Below are 14,532 nucleotides of genomic sequence, written 5' to 3'. Positions count from 1 at the left end.
ATTCAGAGAGTGAGAAGCCAAATGACTTTTAAAGCATGAACAGAGCTTCCTGTGGCGGGGATTCATTGCTGTGGTCTCTCGGGGGCTCTCCATTTTCCAAGCTTACAGAAACCACATCCCTGTTTGGAAAATATTTTTTGTTCCTTCCCTTGCTCACGTCATTACTGTTGCTATGGAGAGGAAGTGAGTGCCACATGACATTGCTGGAAAAATCAACACTGACGTATTTTTGTACAGCAAATAAGCCACTTCGCAGCTTGTTTTTTATTAGCAGAGGCTTGCTAAAAATTGTCAGAACACCAGAAAGGAAACATTCATTTGTGCAATCTACCTTGGAAATGAAAGTCTTGTGGAGGTGTATCAAGATAACTCCCTCCTATATTATGCTTAGCTAAATAAGTCCATCAGAGAAAGACAATTATCATAAGATCTCCCTGATATGAGGAAGTTGAGAGGCAACGTGGGGGGTTTGGGGGTAGGAAAGGAATAAATGAAACAAGATGGGATCAGGAGGGAGACAAACCATAAGAGACTCTTAATCTCACAAAACAAACTGAGGGTTGCTGGGGGGAGGTGGGTAGGGAGAGGGTGGTGGGGTTACGGACATTGGGGAGAGTATGTGCTATGGTGAGTGATGTGAAGTGTGTAAACCTGGCAATTCACAGACCTGCACCCCTGGGCTAATAATACATTATATGTTAGTTTAAAAAAAAAGATCATTCCCTCCTAATGATGGTGAAGAAGATGAAATATATGATAGCCCACGTGAACTGAGGAAGAACAAAACCATGTGTTAAGCTATTAGGCATTACCTTGTGTTGTTTGGAGCTTGTATCTTAGAAATGTCCCTCCCGCTGTTTTAAAATCTGTTTTTAACAATTGAGTCTTTCAGCAGCAGGGCACTACCCCATTGAGATGTGAGCCATTAGAAGAGGTTAGGACTGACGTCCCTTTGTACCGTTCCTTTGTTTCTCTCTTTACTTTCCTGCTTGCCAAGGTGCCGCCTAGGATCTCAGGGGCCCATTTATGATGTCTTAGTATCAATACAGGATTCTCAGTTCATCTGACCCTGCGGCTGGAGACAATTACCAAAAACAAGATCCTAGGCTCTCAGGGTTAAATGGAAAAAGCCATTTATAAAGACTTGTAAATAATATATGATATTTCCGTTAAAGTGTTCTGAGTTTTACCATTATTAAGTAAATAATTATGATTTTTCCATGAGGCATGTACTTTGCCCAATCTGCGAGTTTTAGCAAATGGAAGGACTAAAGGATGAAAGGATTTAGAAGAGGAAGGAAAGTATGTCCCTGCTACTTAAATGCCTTTTCCATATGCAGTATTGGGTGATATCTATGGAGTGACTGCAAATGGATGCTCGATTAGGAAGTGGAAATGTACCTTTGACAGCGTGCTTTAAATGCTGAAAACTGTGACAGGTTTTAATGAAAGCTATAAAATAAAGGCACAATATTTTCACCTCTGAACCTATTGCTGGCAGATTTACTGGTTGTATTTTTCTTGCATTAAGAATGTGTTTTATGTGAGTAGCTGATTTGTTATGTCTTTTTTTTTTTTTTTGCTTGCAGTGGCACATCTAGCGATGAAATGTGCAACCTATACATTATGTATTACATGGAAGCCAAGCACGCCGTTTCTTTCATGACCTGTACACAGAATGTGGCTCCGGAACTGTTCAGATCCATACCACCAGAGGCCAATATTCCAATTCCGGTGAAGTCTGACATGGTTATGATGCATGGACATCATAAAGGTAAAGCTGGTACTCGTTTAAAGTAAAATATGATTTTGTAGTTTGTATTTTCTTGTGTGTCTCACTTGACTGTATAATTAATGCTTGAAAGCATCCACCTTCTGTCATCACATGTACACGTAATCCAGTTCCCACTTTTCCCTCCTTTTTTTTTTTTTTTTTTAAAGATTTTATTTATTTGACAGAGAGAAATCACAAGTAAGCAGAGAGGCAGGGAGAGAGAGGAGGAAGCAGGCTCCCCGCGGAGCAGAGAGCCTGATGCAGTGGGGCTCAATCCCAGGAACCTGGGATCATGACCTGAGCCGAAGGCAGAGGCTTAACCCACTGAGCCACCCAGGTGCCCCCACTTTTCCCTCCTTTGTAACCTACCTACCTTCCTGACGTACCCCCATCAAAACAGTGAAAGTGAAGAATCTAGTAGTGGAACAGACTAGTTTGGGGACCAGTTCAATAAATGCAGCTCTCTTTCTTCATGTAATTCATGTTTTCTCACTTCCCTATCTGATTATTCCGTAGTCAGTAATGACATGCAATTTATGAATTTATACACCCGGTTCTAAAGAGTGAATTCAGTTTGCCAATGAAAATGGTTATCGTCTCCAACCGGACCCTAAATTATCTATTTTAATGGGCCTCCTCAAGCAAGAAGAGTTCTTGATTTATGAGGCATTACTAATCTTGGCCTTTTTGGTCTCATTCTCAGAATTGTTGATGAACTTACTCTTCATCTGAAAAATGTTCATACTGATTGTCATTTCATTAGTTTAAAATTGCAAAACCCACACCCTGTTTTATTGGGTGAAGTATACTGAGACTTTCCTGAGTTTTACAGATCTAATCGTAAAATGCCAGAATGGCTTCTTATGTCTTTCTGTTGGAAATTTTATGAAACAAGTTTAAATAGCAATTAGATCACTTATTAAGATCTTAATATGCAGGGCGCCTGGGTGGCTCAGTGGTTTAAAGCCTCTGCCTTCGGCTCAGGTCATGATCCCAGGGTCTGGGGATCGAGCCCCGCATCGGGCTCTCTGCTCAGCAGGGAGCCTGCTTCCTTTCCTCTCTCTCTGCCTCTCTGCCTTCCTATGATTTCTGTCTGTCAAAATAAATAAAATCTTAAAGAAAAAAAAAAGATTTTAATATGCTTATAGAGTTTGCCTTAAAATGTTCTTAAAGTATCCTTAAAATGTCACTAAATTCAATTTTTAAAAATACATTTTTTAATGCATTTTTAAAATTGTCTCATGTATATATTACTGAAAGGGTAATTGATCTTGTTATTAAGTCAGAAGTCTGGTAGATGGTGGTTACACTGGAAGTTTTTTTTTGTGTGTGTGATTAAGAGCATTTCTGCATATAAATTCTTCATACTGTTTTTCATTTGTTTATTTTTAAATTTTTTATAAACATATAATATATTATTAGTCCCAGGGGTACAAGTCTGTGAAACACCAGGCTTACACACTTCACAGCACTCACCATAGCACATACCCTCCCCAATGTCCATAACCCCACCACTCTCTCCCTACATTTTTTTTATTAAACATAAGATCCTAAAAATATTTTTATGTTGATAATATATTTCCAGTAAACTATTTAACATATGTGATATATCCCACAAATTTATGCTCAGCTTTTTTAATCCTTTACAGAAACAGAGAACAAAGATAAGACTTCTTTACTACAGCAGCCAAAAGGAGAAGAAGTATTAGAACAGGGTATGTATGCATAGTTTTATAACTAGGCCTAAAAACGTATTCGTGTTCTAATTAGGCAACCAACTTTTAAAGTTACTGAGATATTTTAGGTCTCTTTATCAGCCTCCATCCCTATGCACCGTTGTTTTTATATAATACATAATTCATGAGAAAATGGTCACTTGTTGTCCTCTAGCTTTGAAAGTAAATTTCCTCGATGTAATTTAAACTCATTAGATTTTTCCACCTTTGTTTTAGTTTTTTTAATATGGTAAGTTTTATATGTAGTGCAAATATAATCACTAGAAACAATTGGTTGGCTACTTTTGAAATCTAAAGGATTTGACCATTTAAAATCTTTGGGCGACGTGTTTATTGACTCTGTTTGAAAGAAATTAAGACTTATCCTTCACCCTGCCTCTCTTGAGGTACTCTTCTCTGCCGTCAGTAAAATAGGAGGGATTATCAATGTAGGCATTTATAGTTTTGAGTTAAGTTGCTGTCTGGTGAGTTAAGAAAGCATCATTCTTCCTCTGATCTGTTTCTTTGAAGAAATATCATATATTGCACGTGTTGACACTGAAAAGTTATTCTTCTCTATCTTGTTTTCTTACTAGTTGTTTCAAAGATGATACTTTGTGCTAGGCGTTGGAGTATATTATCAAGTTATTTTGGACTAGATACAATATATTTTTTAAAGCATTTAGTTTTATGTTCCTCCAAGCATGTGTCTTATAACAACATGAAGTGTACAGGAAATAAGATTTTTCTTTTGGCAACGGAGAGAAATTTCTCACTCTTTGGATTTTGTAAACCACTGTAGGAATTCTTCAAAATGTATTCTTTTAGGTCTAGGCCAAAGACAATATTCTTGCATTAAGAGTATTTACAAAGTTGATGAATCCAGACTTTTTAAAGGAAGACATACATTCTGAAAAGGGATTAGGGAAAACTTTAATATAAAAGTTTTAAATTACATAGAGTCTGTTCCATAACATTTAATTATAACAAAGTGGCTTCTGGAAAAAGAATATAGTTTTAGCTCAAAGTTGTTTCTACTTTCTTATTAAGTCAGAAAAAGGGAGATGATTTTATGCTAAATAGTTTATATACTAAATGGCTCATATTAAAGTATTGAGTATGATTTAAAATAGTTAAACTTATTAATCTGTGTATAGAATTGTAAGGAAGTCAGTAATTATAAATAACATATGGTAGTATTAACACTCTTTGTTATAACTGTACTGAAATTTGTTCAGATTTAAAGTGAATTATTTTGATATTGGATGTACTATTTGAAATACAGGCCTTTGAAATAATTCGAGTTATCTTAGAATACATTTTGAAATACTAACATATGTGATAAAGTATAGAATGAGACCACCGTTTAGTGGATGTGCTTTATAAAATGATAAGTTTCTATGGAAACTGAGGTTGATCTGTTTTCATTTTCAAGTTATTTGAGTTGTTCAAGGGACACATTGAAACTTCTGAAAGATTAGAAACCCAGAGGTTTCATTAGCAGAAAACCTTAAATGTTAGGTTTAATCTCTTCTTTCCAAATGAGATTTAAGAGATGTCATGTATACCTAAAAGCCACATCCTTTAAAACACTTTCATATTTTGCCATTTACTTATACTTTCAAGTTTGATGATATATGTTTATAATATTAAGAAGTTTAAATATACCCAAAGCCTTACTGGTTCCAGAGAAGAATTCTGTGGACACAGAAGAAATTATTTTCTCAGAGTTGGTGTTTTATTCTACTTATGAATAAAAATGCTGTAAAGTGATTTAACTTGGGAGAAACATATTCTTCTGACTGAACTTTCATACTGCAGAAAATAGGCTATGGCATTCCTATGTTGAAATTAGTGGGCCCATGAAAATGTCAGCTGCTAGGTTATGTGAAGGCAGATAACTAACCAAAAGCCATTTCAGTGTCCAGTGTAGCCCATATATTATTCTGCAGGGCTTTGTGCACTACTAGCCTAGAATTTAAAGAGAATAGAGAAATATACCAAGTGCGTATTTGTGCACATAGTCTAATTGATTCGCTAATGAGATCAATCTATCTCCTTGCAGTACACAGGACAGATCTACTCATTACTGAGAGAGTATCCCATTCTTCTCAGAGTTGTTTGTTTGCACAAAATGTGTATTTGTATTAATTCTCTGGGGAGATAAATTGGCCAGGTAGCTAATAAGAGGGGTCTAATTATTCAAACAAATTATGCCACATGTGCTGATTTTTAAGTAAGCCCCCCAGCTCAACCTTTTGCCTTAGTTTGGTGCTCTGGCCAATACAATTTATGTGCAAGTACTCCGCCAGCTTGTATCGATCCTTTAAATATTTTAAATCCCCAATAAATAAAAGCTGTGAGTCATTTCAGTTGTGCTAGCCACAAGTTAACAGATGGCATCTATGTTGGTCACACAGAGGATGTCAGACCCCCATTGGAAATAGAACATTTGTGGAGCAGGAAGGAAAAGACCTCAAACGTCAGAGGACATGTACTCAAAGGCAAGTTCTGTACCCATCAGTGGCTAAATAATATAGTTCTGCCTGGATAACACAAACGATATTGTTTTTACTTTTTATCTTAATATACTGGAAAACATGTAGGAAGATAAAGGTCAAGATGTGCAATAAATGCTCTGTTGGGAAGAAGGGATGACTTTTACTCAAGTAGTAAAAAAAAAAGATGGCGGTAAAGATATTCATATGCTATAAGCTGGAAAAAAAATTTTTTCAGTCTATAGATTTTTTCCTACTGTGCTGTGTTCTTTTTCCTGCCATTATTTATTTATTACTCTGTTTCTCCAGGAGGACCAGAAGTTGGGGGTTATTTGTATTCTAGTTACAAAAATAATTATCAAATTTTTTTCAGAATATTAATCTTGATTGGAGATTTTACTAGTTTAAAAGGAATAGTTGAGTTATATGAATCTAAGTACTTACAAACACTCTTACCTCCTGCAGTATCGCTATCTGTATTTGCTTCCTGAAGAAGAAAATCTGGTGTAAGGCTCTGGTATCTCAGACTTATCTCAAAAGATGTAATTATGAGAAATACCAGAAGAGCCTCATTATATGACAACATTCTGTCAGGTTGTCCTGGATCATGCAACAATGGGACATATTTTTAATGAAGCTTTAATTAAGTCTGTGGGGGTTTCATTTACTTATTTATTTATTTATTAGATTTTATTTATTTATTTGACAGAGAGAGAGGGAACACAAGCAGGGAGAGTGGGAGAGGGAGAAGCAGGCTCCCCACTAAGCAGGGAGCCCAGGATCAGGGGCCAAGCAAAGACAGATGCTTAACAACTGAGCCACCCAGGTGCCCCAACTGTGGGGAGATTTTTAAAACATAATGCTTATTTGACTGATTTGCTAAATAATATTCATTTAAAAAGAAATAGAATTTACAGAAAAATCCGAAGAAGCAAATAAAATTCATACATCATTCCTAGGAATATGGGTATATATGTACATCTCAGTGTGAAAAATATATTATCGACACATTATTTTAATAATGTTTAGAGCATGTGTGCATAGTTTTGCATCCTGTTTTTTAAATACTATATACTGAACATTTCCTCCAGCTATAAAAATCATTGGCAAGCGTGATTTTTATTGCCTGCATATTATGTGTATATTCCTGCCCATACTGCTTTGAGACTAGCCTGTTTTTCTGTAGGTAAGCTAATCTGTTATTGAGTTGATTATGTCTGCCTCCAAGCAGAAAAACACTAGTAGATATTCACAATGAACTGAAACCTTACTACCCTTTGAAGCCATTGAAAGTGAAGAATTGCCTGGGTCTGTAATAAGTACAGTTAAGCTAAACAATAAAACTCAATTAGACATTGATTCTAAGAAAAGGAAACAAATCCTGAGAGACTATATTATAAGAAGGGTAGCATTGAGGTTTTCCAGAGCAGACACAGGAACACATCCTCTACTTATAGTTGGCCCCATTTAGGAAAATAAAGTGTGTTTTACAAGTTCTCTTTATTTCGTAGGCATCATGAGTTCTTATATCTGTTCACTCTACCAGTGATACAACCCAAGCTTTCTGTCAGCATTGTTTGGGTAAAGAATAGGTTCTGAAACCAAGAGGTTTACCAGCTTCTGGCAAGAATCTATGCAACTACTATTAGGAGTTCTGATTTTGGGTGTTTCTCTCCCTTATAATTCAAGGTAAAGGTGCAGTATTGAAATTTATGTTAGTTGTGTTGAGAAGATTTGATGTCTTAAAAAAAAAAAAAACTCATGGCAGAGCTCAAAGTCAAAATCTACAATAGCCGTTGTCCTTGTTATTGTACATTATGCGCCAGACACCATTTCTTTTGCTGCAGAAAGGGCCTTTAACATGTTTTATTCAGTTTGCTCCAAACTCTTCTCATTGTAGTCTTTGTGCCCTCATATAATCAATCTTTCTACTCAAAGGTCAGCACGAGCGGCTATATTCCCAAGGCAGGGAGAATATGACAAAAATACAATTTGTAGAGGGAAAACACTCCATGACCCCAGATAGTTAAAGGTCTTCAGACACCTTCTGTGAAACAGAATAATTTCACAGTGGTTTTATGCTAACAAAAATGAATTAACATTGGCATGTTTTATCAAATAAGCAGAATCAAGGGAACACAGTTGCAAGTTAAAAAGACCATAGTCTACTGTAAATGCTTGTTAAAGTAACCGTTGGTAAATCATTTCTGAGAGGAGTGATACAAAGGCTAGACTTAGTAACTAAAATTTCTGTTTCTTTGCTTTGTTCAAAATAGAACACTCCCTTCATTCCCTAATAAAGTACAAGTGGTTTTAGTAGCATCTTCTTGGTTAATTCTAAAAACCCACAATGCCACTTTGCTGTTTGAAAGAGGATACAATTCTTGTTTGCATTCCCATTCGCTAAAAATTTATCAGTTCTTTATGATTTACGAGCAGCTCACAAGTCTTTGTATATTGAACTCATCTATCAAACACAATTCTAAATACCCCCCAAGGCTCTGGGAAGCTGAGTGGATGCTGTTTTGAATTGGCTTCCTAATCGCAGAATAGGCAGATGAGAACGATCATTTATCACACAGTTGTGCTTTCTGATATACATCTGTGTGCATGGTAGTTGCAAAACCCATCATCTGCTAACTTCCCCTTTTCTATATTTGTCTCCTTTATTCAATTCAGTAAAAGAAACAAATAATAAAGTTTTGCTTCATGTGCAATCCTTGAGCTGGCCGTCATGATCATGTTTTATTTCACGAACCCTGGTAGGGTCAATGTTAGTGATAAGTCAACAGTTAATAAACCGAATCAACTGACCAGAGGGGAAAATCAAGTAGGTTATAAACCAAAATATTAAAATCTGAAAAGAAATGCTTCTATTTTTCCATTCCTCATCTCTTTCTCATTAATTAATTATTATGTTCCATGTTGCAGTCTCATTAGCTTGGTTATTTGGCATACTTTATCAGTGGCTAAACTGCTGATGAACATCCTATTCACTTTCCAGGTACCACAGAAATCACAGAACAATAACAAAAGTTGTTTGTCTTAGGTAATAAAGTCCTAGTGACACATGGGGGAAATGGGACTTCATATTCTAAAGCTTACCAAATGGATCCTGATCATTTTTTTAAATGCCTCCACAATTAAGATTTTTACACTGTTTCAAAGTAATTTATTTTATTATTCAATAATTTTAAACCATTTTATTAAAAAAAACTCACAGGGCAATTTTTTAATGTATGTTTTTCTTCCAGTTTATCTCACCATATTCTGGAAAGTAAACCAAAGACATTTTCATGTTGATGGTAGAGAATAGTGAATGGTCCCTACTAACTAGAAAAATGCCCATTGAGTCATGAAGTAGTTAATGGAAGCCCACAACTTAACGAATTGGGAGTTGAACTGGTAGTGTTTCAGATTTTCTCCTACTGTGGTGTGTTCTTTTTTCCTGGCACGTTAGCTGCTACCACAGTTAAATGTTTTCCAAATCCAGACCCACGCAGTCAAATTACTTAGAAGAACTAGAACATTTCTGAGTTTTATAAGATAAGAATCAAAGTTTAAGTGAGAAAAAGAAAGAAACAGATTCACTGCAGCCTAAAATCATCAAAGAAATATTTTTATTGCTATTGATAGCCGAAGCAAAGGGTGATATTTTTAACAAATTATTATTCATTGCAGAATAATTTACTGAGTATCTGCTGTGATAGGAATAGTAGTAATCACTGGAAATATGACAGTGAGGAGGAAATGAGAGGATTTTTAAAAATTTTTTCACATATGGGGCGCCTGGGTGGCTCAGTGGGTTAAAGCCTCTGCCTTCAGCTCGGGTCATGACCCCTGAGCCCTGGGATCAAGCTTTGCATCAGGCTCTTTGCTCAGCGGGGAGTCTGCTTCCCTTCCTCTCTTTCTGCCTGCCTCTCTGCCTACTTGTGATCTCTGTCTGTCAAATAAATAAAAATCTTAAAAAAATTTTTTTCACATAAAATCGTATTTATCCCTTGCCACCTGTCCCTTCCCAGATAATTGAAATATACAAAAAAAAATTTTGAGAAAATCTTACAGAATTTGATCAGACATGTAAGGTATATTGCCGGCGAAGTGAAAACTATTGAAGAGACAGAAAAAATTTCTACTTTTCAAACCATTATTCTTTAGGCCAGTTTTGTGCACACTATGTTACATAGATATTGCCTAGTTTACAACCATTTTACGTTATAATATGAAGAAGACAGGCCAGGAAAGGACAAAAAGAAACATGCTCTGTTAAAGAAAACACCCATCACCTGGCCTCAGAAGGCAGTTAATTTAAATAGAAAAATAAACAAATATAGTAAGATTGTCAGGTCCAAGGTAGTTTCACAGGAAAGGGTTTATTGGCCATTATAGACTTTTTTTTTTAAAAAGGGGGGTAGGGGGACAACCTGGATCCAATAAAGTGATCAGTTAGAAGGTGGGCCCCTCACTCATGTTGCTCCTTCAAATCCCTGTTCCACTTCCTCCTAGATGTGCAGGTTAGTCCTTTACCATTAATTTCCCCATCTAAAATGAGGACAAGGGGTATTTTGCAGACATTAAATGTATTAAACTGTATAAAGTAACTCAGCAAAGTAATTAGGTAATGCTAAACTCACAAACCATATTAGCTATTACTATTATTATCATGTATAGTTTATAAAGTACTTGTTTATCTGTTATCTCTGTCAACAATAAGTAGGGTAACTATATATCCAAGTTTTTCCAGGATTGTCCTAGTTTATGCCTCGTATAAGTATTAAACAACACCCTTTCTCTTCTCAAATATGTCCCAGGTTGGGAAATAAATTACACGGTCATTTTAGCAGTAGGAGCCAGAATAAAATTAGAGAAGAGCACTGTGGAATACATAGGTGGAAAGAGCTGAGAAAAGGCGGGGCGTATAACCCGGGAGTGTCCATGTTATTGGCTTTCATCGCAAGTCAGTTCCACAGAGGTAGGCCAGCTTTATACCATTACAGACAGATGATGACATTGAAGGCAGGGATGAAAATCGGTTCTGAGGAAGGGGAGAAGGCCAATCAGATGATAAGAATCCCAAATGAATCATGGTAGTAGAGAGTGAAAAAAATGGCACTGACATATCAGCGTTGACAAATCAGTTGACTTTGTGATTCACTGGTGACAGAGAGTTGAATCCAGCTTTCTGGACTGATTGACCAAGACACATTTCATCATCGGGAGAGATACCATAAAACAGATGAAGTCTGAGGAGGAGATTAAGAGCTCAGTTTTAGACGTGTTGAGTTCAAAATTCCTGTGAAACAGACATCCAAGTGGAAATTGCTATCAGTTTGGTAGTAAGAGAGCTCCAGATATGAGAGTCATTTGTCTGGAGGCAGCAGCTGAAGACTGGGGAATGGCTGGTATTTCTTGATAGGAAGGACCTTTACCAGGGGGAAGAAACGATGCCAAGGATAGACCTCAGAAAACACCAGCATTTTCATATGCTGGGCAGAAGAATAAGAGAAAGCAAAGAAGACAGGTAGAAAAGATCTAGAAAAAAACAATGTTGTAAGAAGAGAGTTTCTGAAGGGACCAGTGGGTCAGTATGAAAGGTCTCTTGGCTTTGGCAAGTAGGAGCTCTTGAGCAACTCGTGAAGAAGTCATACAGGCGTGAAAGAAGATGTGGAAGCAGATGCCTTTGGCCTCGGATATGAGGAAGGGTAAAGTGGCCTTGCACTGCCCAATACAGCAGACACTGGCCACATGTGGCTATTTAAAAATGGTTATACATTAGTTGGAAACAAGTAAAATTAAAAATTAAATTCCTCAGTCACACTAGCTACATTACAAGTTCTCCATAGCCCCGTGTGTCTACTGGCTTTCATGTTGGGCAGCACAGGTATAAGGATATTCCCATGATTGCAGAAAGCACCGTTAGTGCTGGAATTGTCAAAGGAAAGGGAAGGCAGAAAAGTTTGAAAGATGTAGTGCGTCTGAGGAAGGTCTCTCTTGTCTCCATGGCCGCTCAAGATAACTGCAGAGTGAGTGTGCTTTTAACCTGAGTCAAGCCTTTGGCAAAGAATTTGTATTAGAAAAGAAAAGAAAGGAAAGCATTTGGGAAAGGCTCCGGAGGTACTGGGAGGGCTGGCATCCAGAACACTGGAATGAGAATAGTTCTTTGTCCAAAAACAGAGAGAGAGTGAGAGAGAAAGTGCAAGTACCACTTCCTTTGTTAAAACTAGGACGCAAATCACTACAAAGCCACAGTGACTTGGTGAGAAGTATAGGGTTATAAATTTAAAGGAGCTTTTTTTTTATTATTATGAAAATCCCAATATTTGAATACTAGATAAGAACTGAATTTTTAAAAAATTTTAGGTAAACTACAGATTGAAGCAGATGCATGTGCATGTTGCAACTAGATTTTTTTGTTGTTGTTGTTAGTAATTATAATATAGTTACAATTTGGTGATACCTAGTTTAGAATATACACTGGACTGGACTTTTCACTTCTTGAAATTCACAAAACAATTCTGAAAGGTTGTATTAATTCATTATCTTTATAATGTTAAGTAGCTTGTTTAATGGCACAGAATAGCCACTAAGTGTCAGGGTTGGATTCAAACACACCTGGGAAATACACACCAGACATTGTGACAGTAAAAATTCAGGGGAAGACCTGAGTGCTACAGGAGGACAGAGCTGAGACCCCTAATCCGATCATCAAGGTGCCAAGGAAGGCATCTTGGTCGTAAATGTCACTGAAGTAAGATCTGAAGGCTTAGGAGCTAGTTGGTTACTGGGGAGACTGTGTCCCAGGAAGAAGAAACCTCTTAACTAAGAGTTGACATTCTAGGAAGGGGAAGCCATGTGGCTATACCATAAAGTAAGAAGAAAGAAGGGACTCTTGAGAAATGAACCTGGGGCAGAGACCACACAATTTCCTCTGTTTATTTTCTCCTCCACCCATCGCACTCAAGGCTAGATATATATGGCTCGGAAAAATACTTAACATTTCAGAATTTCATCTAGCCAGTACCTCAGTAGAGAAACTCTCAGCTTTGCGCCTAAGGATGTTGGAGATAGTCATTTACTGGTGTCTCTCTCTCTCTCTCTCTTTCTCTCACATGTAATCTCCATAAATGAGATGCAGCCCTGCAGCTTTGCTTTCATAAGGCCAGTGCAGCCCGTGTGCAGCCAAACCCATTATATCGCTAAAGTTTGTTTTCCTAACCCAGTGATCGCTGTGAATGACAATTTCAAAGGGACCGGAGTGCTGTGCATTTTCTACTTCATCACGGCTCTTAGAATTTACTGACACACCTGAGTAACTATGCATTCCTCCATCAATATTAGCCTAATGACATGGATTCAAGTTTTCAAATGCTGATTTTTATCCTTAAAATAATCTTTTGTTTTATTTTCTATATATGTGTTGCACTGCACAACAGCACATTCAACTATGTATGTTTAGTGGGGGTGGGGGGCCAGAAGAATTTAGCAGCAATGGATTAATTTCTTTCCTGTGAGGCCAAATGCCACGGTGGCCTAACAGAGTTGGTTGAGTTGTAATTTGCTTTGTTCATTTTACTGAGATTGGCCCTATTACTTGGTAATTATTTTTTGATTGAAGATTTCACCTGGGATCAGCTGCTTTCCTGGGCAAGAATGGAAAACCTACTTTGAATCATTAAACCAAGATATTTGTAAACATGACAGGATCTCTTAGCATCATTTTAGAAAGACTCCACATCCCCTTGTACAGGTTTTTAAATCACATATTCTTCAGTGGAATGTGTCATAGTTAAACCAGTTATCATTTTCATTTCCTACTGGTCATAAAAATAAGATTTTGTAAATGTTACCTGACCATGCTATAAATGTAATTAAAATTGAAGCAATGGTACTCTATTGTCATAACTGATTTCATTAGCAGCACTTGGAATAGGGTGAGGAATAAGTAGAAATGAGTGTTTGTTACCTTTGGGTTTGGCTTTAAAAAAACAGATTCATGTTTCTACTGAGAATGTAAACATGTTTCCCATTCACATAGTTTATATAAATGGACTTCAAGCCATAGATGTAAGTGATGAGGGTTCAAATGCTTTATGAAACTTCCATGGTCATATTTTATATCTGTCATAATGCTTTATAAATCATTATTGTCATGGAGTTAGGTTATCATATCCAAGTTTACTTTTTAGTATAGAAAGACATAAAATATATTTTAGTGATGAATCATTCCAATGATACTAGTTTATTAAGATCTTCTCTTTTGTTTGAAAGTAATTTAGAATATTCTTTCCTTGCAAAATTATTTTTCTGGAATTTGTTCATTTCTTGTTTAAAATGAACAACGGGAGCTACTTACGGGAGCACAGCCAACAAAATAATAGCAATAAAACTTTGGTTTTCCAATTTCCAAAAAGATGTGTATCTATTAGATTTGTGTTTTATAGCATATGCTGAAAAATATACGTTTAATTTCTTGTACATTATCCTCTAGTAAGCTTTGAAAGACAACTTCAAAGGGTTTTCCCTGAAGGTAGCTGGTTCCTGATGT

At 36.6% G+C, this 14,532-nt stretch overlaps 1 protein-coding gene across 24 annotated transcripts in view; it reads left to right on the top strand.

The window, feature by feature from the left end:
- The window catches only part of PAM (peptidylglycine alpha-amidating monooxygenase), a 116,105-nt gene that overhangs the window by 57,897 nt on the left and 43,676 nt on the right, over nucleotides 1-14,532 (top strand). For 12 of the 24 annotated variants that reach the window (XM_082723800.1, XM_082723821.1, XM_082723820.1 and 9 more), the window contains exons 10-12: nucleotides 1,590-1,774; nucleotides 3,424-3,489; nucleotides 5,910-5,993. In XM_082723800.1, the coding sequence (XP_082579926.1) occupies nucleotides 1,590-1,774; nucleotides 3,424-3,489; nucleotides 5,910-5,993 (335 nt within the window). The remainder of the gene's footprint in view (nucleotides 1-1,589; nucleotides 1,775-3,423; nucleotides 3,490-5,909; nucleotides 5,994-14,532) is intronic. The other 12 variants (XM_082723813.1, XM_082723812.1, XM_082723811.1 and 9 more) reach the window with 1 other exon arrangement.

The sequence above is a fragment of the Mustela nivalis genome, assembly GCF_964662115.1.
Source record: "Mustela nivalis genome assembly, chromosome: 3".
NCBI lineage: Eukaryota > Metazoa > Chordata > Mammalia > Carnivora > Mustelidae > Mustela > Mustela nivalis.
This window is presented reverse-complemented; position numbering and strand designations above follow the sequence as displayed.